The sequence below is a fragment of the Arachis ipaensis genome, chromosome B08 (assembly GCF_000816755.2).
Source record: "Arachis ipaensis cultivar K30076 chromosome B08, Araip1.1, whole genome shotgun sequence".
Taxonomy (NCBI): domain Eukaryota; kingdom Viridiplantae; phylum Streptophyta; class Magnoliopsida; order Fabales; family Fabaceae; genus Arachis; species Arachis ipaensis.
The window spans coordinates 15750233-15760182 of NC_029792.2; the positions used below are offsets into that span (position 1 = coordinate 15750233).

The following is a 9950-nucleotide window of genomic DNA, read 5'->3' on the forward strand; positions in this document are numbered from 1 at the left end:
TATATATCTCTTTAAATAAAATAAAAAAATTCAAAACTAAATACAGTTATTTTAAAAATAAAAAATAAATAAATAAAATTGTGTTGTTTAATCATAAACTGAATTTTTTTTACCTATTTTTCTGAATTTTTTTTATCTTAGCTCATAAGAAAAAAAAAAGAATTGTAATCAAAGGAACATATATAGCACGTTAAGGATGTAAGACCCAGAATCTTTGAAAAGTCTTATTATGATCAAGTCTCAAATCATACGGTTATTTATAGCCTTAATTTCGGAAATCACTCTATTAAAGATAATTAAGGCAAGTTTTGACTTATGGAATTTGAGATAAGTTATGATTATTATCCAATTTCACAATTATTGGATTATTTTCTATATTCAGAGTATAAAGTTGGTAGTTGTGAAATAATAAAGATTTCTATATGATTTGAATTAAATAAGTAATATTTTCAATATTAATACTGCTACTTTGGAAAATAAGGGATTTAATTATATTTCTCCTAATTATTTGATTTGGATATTTTATTGAAAATAATTTGTGAAATTGGTGAGCAAATAGTATTTTCTATATATAATTAGTGTTGGATTTAAATTGGATTTCAATTGCTATATTACCCTATTTTTAAGTAAAATTACTAATTTGCCCCTAACCCTAATTTACACACACCTCACCAAAAGCAACACTCAGCCACCGAAACCCTAATCCAGCTACCCTCTCCCCCAAGACTCAGCAGCAGCTGCGCAGCCCTATGCTAAACACACACACACTATTCCTCGAGAAATAAAGAGTCGCGCCCCGCTATCGCCGCCTGTGCTGCAGCCCTTCGCGTTTCGCGCCGCCGTGAGTCGCGACCAGAGGGGAGAGAGAGACCATGAGAGGGACGTGGAGTCGGCGTCGCGCAGGGAGGCACTCGCCGCTGCCATCGCGCTCTGTCGTGTGCCGTCACTACTGTCTGAGCAGTCATCATCCCCTCCGTCCTGTTGCTCTGGTCTGCCGCTGCCACTGCTGGAGGTCCGCCCGATCTGATCCAAAGGGAAGAAAGAGGTCCAGGCCGCCGCTGCTACTTGCGTTGTAAGCTGCTGCACCGCCACCGCCGCAGGTGTCGCCGCTGGAGAAGGGAGCTGCGCCTCTGTGTTCTTGGGAGCCGGGAGTGGTTCCGTGACTTCTGGGACCACCGCCGAAGCCTCTGGCTGTTTCTGCCGTCACCGGAGAATCCTGCCGGTAAGGTTTTAAGTATTAGGTTTCGTTTCTCCTGAGTTTTTGGAAACGTTACAATCACTGTATATTGATTTCAGTCGCCGGAGTCTGATCACCGTTGCCGCCTAGGATGGCTTCTGAGGCTGCCGCCGAACCGGTTCGGAGACCGCCGCTGTTTCTGTTTAGCCGTTCCTTCGGTTCGGTAAGCGTTTCGATCTGAAAGCCCTCTAGTTACTGCTCTATTATACGTTGAGGAGTTGTAGCATTTGTTGTTATGAGAGTTAATCTCGGTTATTATATATTGCGATTAGAGTCGTTGTGGTTGCTGAGAAAACGGTTTGGAGCTGAGGTGTTGGTAGCCGGGATTTTGATTGTTGATTTCGGGTCGAGGCGGAAAGGACTCTGTGACGCGTTTGAGTTATGGAATTTGCGTTTTGAGGTAGGGGCGCTTTCCGAAAACTATAGTTTATTATTGGAATTATTACATATGGATACTGATGTGAGATATGGTGTATTTAGTGATTGTATCTGCCTTATGTATTATTTGATTGACTCGAATGATTATGGATGTTGGTTTGGCTGAATTGTTGTGCGGCTTTGTGAAATGTAATGTTTTGAAGTGATTCTTTAAGGATTTGAAATCTGAGTTTAATTCGTTGAGGATTGATTTGATTTGAGTCAATTATTTGATGATGTGAAAAATAGAATGCACTCTTGAATTCAGCCTGGCTTGCTTTAAATGATCTGGTTTTTGATAAATGATTGTTACTGAACCGTTTCTTTAAAGCTTTGGAAATGAGTTTATTCGGCTGATAACGATTTGATTTTTGAAACGGTTTCCTTGAAATATGGAATTGAGATGACTGTTGGATTTGGCTTGCCTTGAACTGATTTTGGATTTTGGGCTGTTAGAAAAAGGATTGTGGAATGATTTAGTTGGGACCCGAACCGGGTGGCAAAAGTCCAAGTTTTAGGGGAGGTGCTGCTGAAATTTCTACAAAATCCTACTCTTGTTTGAAAAGTTATTTAAAAAGGGTTGGATTTGAGAAATTGTATTATTTGATTTATTAAGAGAATATTTATGTTTTCAAGCTTAATTTATTTAATGAACTTTATGCGTTGAGTTCGGCTTATTTAGAAAGGAACTATTTTTACCGTTTGAATCACTGAAGGAAATAATGATGCTCTAATATTGATTTCAATATAAAAAGGAGCTTTTAGTGATTTCAAAGGAATCTAGACTTTTGATTGAGTAATTAAGTTTGAGGCATTTTGGAAGAGTTAGAAAAATGGGTTCTAAAAAGAAACCTGAAAGTGGTTTGATTCAAATGAACCGGTTCCTTTTCAAATGAGTTGATTTTTGGACCGGGTTGGAACTTGTGATTTTGTATGATCGGTTTCATAATAACTATGTCGTAAGTGTGGCCGGGCACTGTGAAAGCCCGGATGAGCTCACCCCCGTAAATATTCACCAGTGAAGGTGATGGATATGGATCGTGATTATGATCAAGTTTATGATGAGTATAACTCGAGTTGGGGACGCGCGACAGAGGGACAGTCCAATGGTTAGCTACCAGGACTTGTCGGGTTGGCTCTATAACCAACAGATGATATCATCAGCCACTAGGGACAGGCATGCATCATATGCATCTATGTGACATTGTTTGGGTGTGCATATTATACTTGGTTTGCCTATGTGAATAATTGCTAATTGTTCTACTTGCAATAACTGTTTGTTTGTGCTTGCATCTTCCTATTTGTGTTTGCTACTGGGACTCTGTTGGACTGTGGTGATTGGTTGATGGTTGGATTATTTGGGCCTAGGGCCATGGTTGAAATGAGATGAACCGATGGTTGATTTCAGTTTTGTGTTTCTGGTTTGGAATAAAATATGAAAGGCTATTTTGGTTCCGCACAGATAAACTATTTTGAAAGGTTTTGAGTTTTTGAAAATTGAACGGTTCTTCTCTCAGAAAAGATTTCCGACTTTACTTTTATTGTAAACCGTTGTTTTTGAAAAGAGGCATAAGACGGTTATTAATCACTGGTGCGGTTTATCTTCATGTATCCTATTACAGTAATTCCCAAAAACCCTCTACTGAGAACCCTTTCGAGGATGATGTTCTCACCCCCCCTACATTTTTCCCTTTCAGGATATGGGCGCAGAAGTTACGAAGAGCTTATTTAATTGTTGTTGTGATGCTCTGTATTGTTTTAGTTATGGTTTACCGTACCCTCGCCTTATTCTTGATATAATCTGTAAGAGGGATAGGAATTGTATTGGATTATGTTTGTAATATTATTTATATATATTTATGTATATATATGGATGTACTCTTTATGGGTTGTTGTAAGTTGAATGGTATTTATGGATGTACTTTATCGAACGAAAGTATCTTTGGGAGCGGTATTGCGGTTTAAAGTTTTAAACAGGCTCATATTTTAGTAATAAATAGTATAAGTGTCGTCGTAATATCCGAGCTATCAGAGTCGCGCAGCCGGAAGCGTGAGCTTTGGTAGTTAGGGTGTTACACTATCTATCGTAGTTTACTCATTTTCTGTGTGCTCCTGATATCGCACATCATCACAATGCATGTCTTCTGCAAACACATCTTCCCTGCAAAATATAGTTAAATTGATCTTTCATGTACTGCCTTTCTTTCTTCTTTTTATCTGGGTTTAGTGTTTGTCGTTGAAAACTTTTGACACACTACAAGGGAGGCGGGAATTGGCGGCGGTTTTTTCATGAATTGGCAGCGGTTTTAAACCGCCGCAAAATCATTTTCGGCGGTTTATCGGTTTGCCATGGATATGGCTGCCGCAGTTAGATTTGGCGGCGGTTTTCAGCAACCGCTGGCATAACCGCCGCTAAATCAAAATTTTGCGGCATAATAACAGAAAACCGTCGCCGAATTGTGCTGACACAATTTCCCTCATATTTACCGGCGGTTTCTTAACCGCCGCAATGTTTATCGAAATGTCTGACTGGCCACACGTTTAGCGGCGGTTTTAAAACGGCCGCTAAATGCTAATGTAGTTTCTGTCAGAGATGCCGGCGGTTACAAACCGCTGCCAGATATAAAAGTTTCTACACTCATTGAACCAAAATAGAGGCGGTTTAAAACCGCCGCTATGTAAACAGAAATTTAAAAAAAAAATTAAAAATTGGCTCTTTCAAAAAATAACGCCAAATTGGTTCAAAATATTATTTAATGATTTTTTATAATTCTTCTTATATTTTTTATTATTTTAAAGTTTGAATATTTTCAACCTTAGAATCTAAACTTGTATCAAAAACAAAATCGTGATATAAGCAAAACAGGAAATATATATATCCATGAAAATACGAACAAAAAGAAATCTCTTTCAAAGAGTTGCTCAGTCTAATTCAATAAAATGTTTGCTTCAATGCAACATATCTCCAATCCTAATATTCTAGTATTCACTCTATCATTCCACGAAACGCAGCGATGTCTGGTGGCAGTTCCTCACCCTACCGTTGAAACAGATAAATCAGAGCACTCTCCATCGCCTTCATCTTTTTCTTATCTGCTGCTGCCTCATCCCCCATCGCCTTCCTCTTCAACTTCTCGCCTTCCAGCTGTGCCTCCAGTTCAATCAGCTTCTTCTGAGTCTCCTCTAGTTGGACTCCGTTGCCATGCCCATGTGAATTTGGCCCGAAGAGCTGACTAGGAGTCGGTCCAAAACCCACACCACGTACTCTACCCGGTTTCTCTTTTCCAAAAACCTGAGCAATGGAATCATTCTGAGACAACACCCTAGATGACTCATCCTGTTGCTCAATCTCCTCAATTATTTTCTACAGACACAAATTAGTAAATACAACAATTTTGTTGATGGGTCCATCTCATGTCAAGAACACACCAAATGATAACATAGGATGCCAACCACTATAACTAGCTGTAACGGATAAATGAAAATCAATCATTCAAATTCTATCCCAACTGTTTTCAAATTACGTCGAAGTTCAAAAAGTCTATAAACCTAACAGGTAAATTAGCAATGACAATTAAAGTAAGCTGGAATATGAATTGTAAAAGTATAAATCTATTCTGAAGAGTTGCTCAGTCTAATTCAATAAAATATTTACTTCAATGCAAAATATCTCTAATCCTAATATTCTATTTTTCACTCTATCATTCCACGAAACTCATCCCTGCAGCGATGTCTGGTGGCAGCTCCTCACCCTGCTGTTGAAACAGATAAATCAGAGCACTCTCCATCGCCTTCATCTTTTTCTTATCTGCTGCTGCCTCATCCTCCATCGCCTTCCTCTTCAGCTTCTCGCCTTCCAGCTGTGCCTCCAGTTCAAGCAGCTTCCTCTGAGTCTCCTCTAGTTGGACTCCGTTGCCATGCCCATGTAAATTTGGCCCGAAGAGCTGACTAGGAGTCGGTCCAAAAGCCACAGCATGTACTCTACCCGGTTTCTCTTTTCTGAAAACCTGAGCAATGGAATCATTCTGAGACAACACCCTAGATGACTCATCCTGTTGCTCAATCTCCTCAATTCTTTCCTACAGACACAAATTAGCAAATACAACAATTTTGTTGATGGGTCCATCTCATGTCAAGAACACACCAAATGATAACATAGGTAAATTAGCAATGACAATTAAAGCCTATAAACATAACAGGTAAATTAGCAATGACAATTAAAGTAAGCTGGAATATGAATTGTAAAAGTATCTTGGTCCATTTTAACATAGAGTATCAAACCATTCATCAAACAGGAAGAAAAACAAAATAACATAGAAAAATAGACTATTACCCTATTTGAAGTCATAACTTTATCGATCAATTATAAATAGTGGTACTTACACCGATTGCTCTTGCTTCATCATTCATGTAGGAGCCGTCCTTTTTTTTGTGCACTGCTATCCATAACTCCCCTCTTCCGACTATTCTCCCTTGTTGTTCCGACTGTATCAACAAATTTTATGCTATTACCATTCTCCACACAATCAAGGCAATCTCAAGTTACGAAAATAGTCCAAAGGGTGAACCAAAAAAGTAATGTACCTCTTCTTCGATCCGTCGTGCAAAGCTTTTTGAACCGCCAGTGTGGGTATATTGTTGTTTTGATCAATTCTTCGCATTTTTCTTGCACTTCTCCTATTGGTCCAATAGAGACAAAAGGCGATTATAAGATGATCTAAAAAGACTCAATGCAACAATAATTTACATAAAACTTGTGTACCAATGATATACTAGATTACCTTCGTTTCAGGTTTGGCGCGATACTCAAGGAACCATCTCCAATGCTCTCGATCGATTCCCGGCGGACGGTTCTCAATATTTTGTTCAGTCGTGAACGTTGGCTCGAAATAAGCATTATACAACCTCAGCCCTGTCTCCTTCCAGGACTTCCCCATACTTTTCAAGATATTTTTTTTGATAACTCCTTTGCTATCTTCATCAATGTGGAAAATTTGCTATACAGATAACCAAAAATTTGTCAAAAATTGTAAAAATAAGTAGATGTATTTCAAAGGGGATATAAACTTTTACCTTCACACATTCGCTATAAACTTTGTCCTTTGTGGTAATCTTACGCCAGCTTTCCTCATAGATAGGAAACTTTCCAAAGTCAAATCCTAGCAGACCAAGCACGCCACTCAACAGTCCAGCTTCATTTCCAATGGCTTGCTTTGCTCTGTTGAACCTGAGGACGATCTTTCTACCATTAGACCGTTCCATGGCCTCCCTCACGCTTAGTCTTGCCGGCTTGATTGTGCCATCGGAATCTATAAGCCAAACATAATACCTTATGTTTATCCGTAGTGGACAGCATGCGAGAATAATAAAACTTAACAAGAGTCTAAATCATATTGAACACATCAAATTTATTAGCTAAATTACCGATTATCCTGACTTCCCAAAACTCTGTAGTCTTGCGTCCTTTGCGATTCTGAGCTCTAGAATCAACAACGGACTTATCAGCTGCTTGATCAACAGAATCTACATCATTAGCATTATCTGCCGAGTTTACATGGCTTGGCTCCGAGTTCTGAATGTTAGTTGTGCTCGTTTGTGGAGCCGGCCTTGGTACACTGCGCAGCGGAAGGAACGGGCGTGAAGTTGGAGGGACACTATCACCACTGTCCGGGAGAATTTCAGAGTCATCGCGGTGGGAAGCCGAGGCCGGAGGCGGGACCGGAGGCGGAGCCGTTTGTGGTTGCTGACATCCTGGTCCTACTTTCGGTTTTCTTGTGAAACGACCTTTTCTAGCCATTTTAGAAGGTATAGGGTGCCTGTTTCAACCAAAAAAGAAATTAAAATAAAAAAAGTCAAAGCACATTCATGCTGTTTTGGTAAATTTGTTACAATCAAAATTGATATATAATCCACATTAACTAGTTCATATAGAAAACACAAGTCTGAATATGGATATAAGATTACATATGTGGAAATATAATTTCTGCCTGGGAATCTAAGATACTCCCAAACATTTCACGGGAAAAGATCCACATACATTCACGAGTGTAGCACATGCAAACGGCAACTCCAAATTTCATACTGTGTTCCATATATAGCTTTGGGCTTCAAATATCACATACACTATATCCAATAATAATATTATTTTATTCAATCTCTCCTTTTAATGCCATGAATAGTCTAACGGTAATAAATGGTGTAGGTTAATATATTTATTTAAGGCTAAGTGACTAAATAATTTATATGAACATATTGCACCAATCACACAGGAAATAGTTGAAATATATATAATGCAATGCGTATAGGTAAGTATCACCAAACCATTAACGCTACTGTAGACAACACTAATAAAGAACACCAAGCACAATTTAAAATAACATCCAAGTGGTTATATATATATATAAATGTGCCTTTTCAGGTACAGGTTTAAACAAGGAAGAGCCTATAAATTACTCATCCCCTCCCCCAATTTAATTAGCTCCTTGCTTTAATTATTTTATGCATGTCCTAGAGTATGAGCTATAATAATTGCAACGAGTATATGATACCAAAAAGGATGTTATTTTATAATAATCATCGAATAATAATCAAATTTGAACAGCAAGACAATAAGAAAACTATGCTGCTCTGAGGATTACATATAAATATTAAGGATGAGATAAAGTAGGAAAGAAACAAACAATTGTATTGTAAATCGAATGGAATTATGTAATTAAGCATGGCAGCACAACAGCAAGCTAAGAATGTATTGAATCTTACTAAGTTTTGGGTGAAAATAAGACAAAACTATGCTAAACGGCCACGCTGGTGACTGCAAACGGGGGTAACATCTAACTAAAAGCTCTCATAAGTTCCTGAATTAGTCAACGCATTTTTAATACCAAGTCAAGTATACTTCTAAAAGAGTGGTGCATTTTAAACTACCAAATCTAAAACCTGTATCCCCTTCCGATACACAAACTCCTAAGTCCCACTCCTCCGTTCCCAACTTTACATTGGATATACCTCTTCATAAGATTCCTACTTCCGCATCAAATTAATCCTTTTCAAGTGATATTTGCATTTCAGTGGTTCAAATTATACAACCCAAATTAGCCCATACATAACGCGGATGTCAATCTATGAATTTTAAACAAGGATATTGCAGAGCAGGATATAATAGTGTAGCCTCAAGTAAGCAACAAACTGAATCAAAATAAATCCTCTTAGTTCATTAAAATTCATAAGTCATTATTGTATTACGGGACTATACACCTTCATATTAATATTCTATTATGTTCACCTCTTACCCAGAAGAATTTAGGCTTACGGTGAAACGAACAAAACAAATTTCAGTCATATTAAGAGCACCCACTGAAATCAACAATTTTAACATCACCCATTTCGGTGTTAGAAAGAGGGAGGGTTACCGGAGTAGAGAGGTTGGGCACCGGAAGACGACCACACGGGCGGAGAGACCTGAGCGACCGGCAGCTTCTCGAGACAACAAGGATCCGACGCAGGTTATAGATTTCTCCTTGGAGCCCGAGATGTCAGAGCTTCTATGGGTTGGGGGATGCCTTCGTTAAATGTTTTTGAGTTAGGGTTGGAGTGTATAAGGATTTGGGAGCAGATGATATGACTGCCGCATAGACTGGGGTATGAAAATTTCAATCAAAGGAGTTCAATTAAATAAATTGGCGGGTCTTTGATTTTGCCTAAAACCCAAATCCCGAACTTCTGACTTTTAAAGCAAATATATTAATAAGATAAAATAAAGCATCAGTAACTAAATACAATTGAAAAATGCACTATGTTAGCGATGACGCAAAATTGTATAAAATATGTAGTAAATCGAACTCAATGGATTTGACTTAGGTGAAAATATTATTGAATAAAAGTAGTATCAAGTATATAGTCGAATTAGATGTATGTTTAAAATGCTAATAAATCGAATGAATTGGCTTTGATTTACATGTTTACTTTAATTAAATTCATTTTTAAAGGAAAATATCATTATAAATGTTTAAAATTTATTTTTCATAAATCAAACTAAAAATAATTTTCAATGGACAAAATTTTAAGTCCTGGCGAATGAAAATTTAGTTCTGTGTCACATTCCCTAAGTTCTCCAACATGAAACATTATATATTTATATTTATTATAATAACTTCGCAGTTAATAGATTATTTATTTAATATAAATATTATTAGTTGTGCTTACCGAAAATTATTTTTAAAGTTTAATTTATCAAACTTACATACAATAAAGTTTATTTAAAATTTATCTTTTAAAAACTTTAAACAACAACTAATGA

At 37.5% G+C, this 9950-nt stretch overlaps 1 protein-coding gene across 1 annotated transcript; it reads right to left on the reverse strand.

Moving 5' to 3' along the window:
- LOC107612626 lies at positions 5288-9372 on the reverse strand. The gene is made up of 7 exons (XM_016314323.2): positions 9064-9372; positions 7079-7470; positions 6728-6963; positions 6436-6651; positions 6239-6331; positions 6038-6139; positions 5288-5733 (listed from the first exon to the last, which is right to left on the reverse strand). The coding sequence occupies exons 2-5, from the start codon at positions 7449-7451 to the stop codon at positions 6302-6304; spliced, it is 855 nt and encodes a 284-aa protein (XP_016169809.1). The 5' UTR covers positions 7452-7470; positions 9064-9372; the 3' UTR covers positions 5288-5733; positions 6038-6139; positions 6239-6301.

Excerpts from the sequence above, each read along its gene's own strand:
- LOC107612626 (XM_016314323.2), bottom strand. The coding sequence starts at position 7,451 with ATGGCTAGAAAAGGTCGTTTCACAAGAAAACCGAAAGTAGGACCAGGA. Across the intron at positions 6,652-6,727 it reads TTTATAGCGAATGTGTGAAG|CAAATTTTCCACATTGATGA; the intron begins GTAAAAGTTTAT and ends TTATCTGTATAG. Across the intron at positions 6,332-6,435 it reads GCGCCAAACCTGAAACGAAG|GAGAAGTGCAAGAAAAATGC; the intron begins GTAATCTAGTAT and ends TTGGACCAATAG.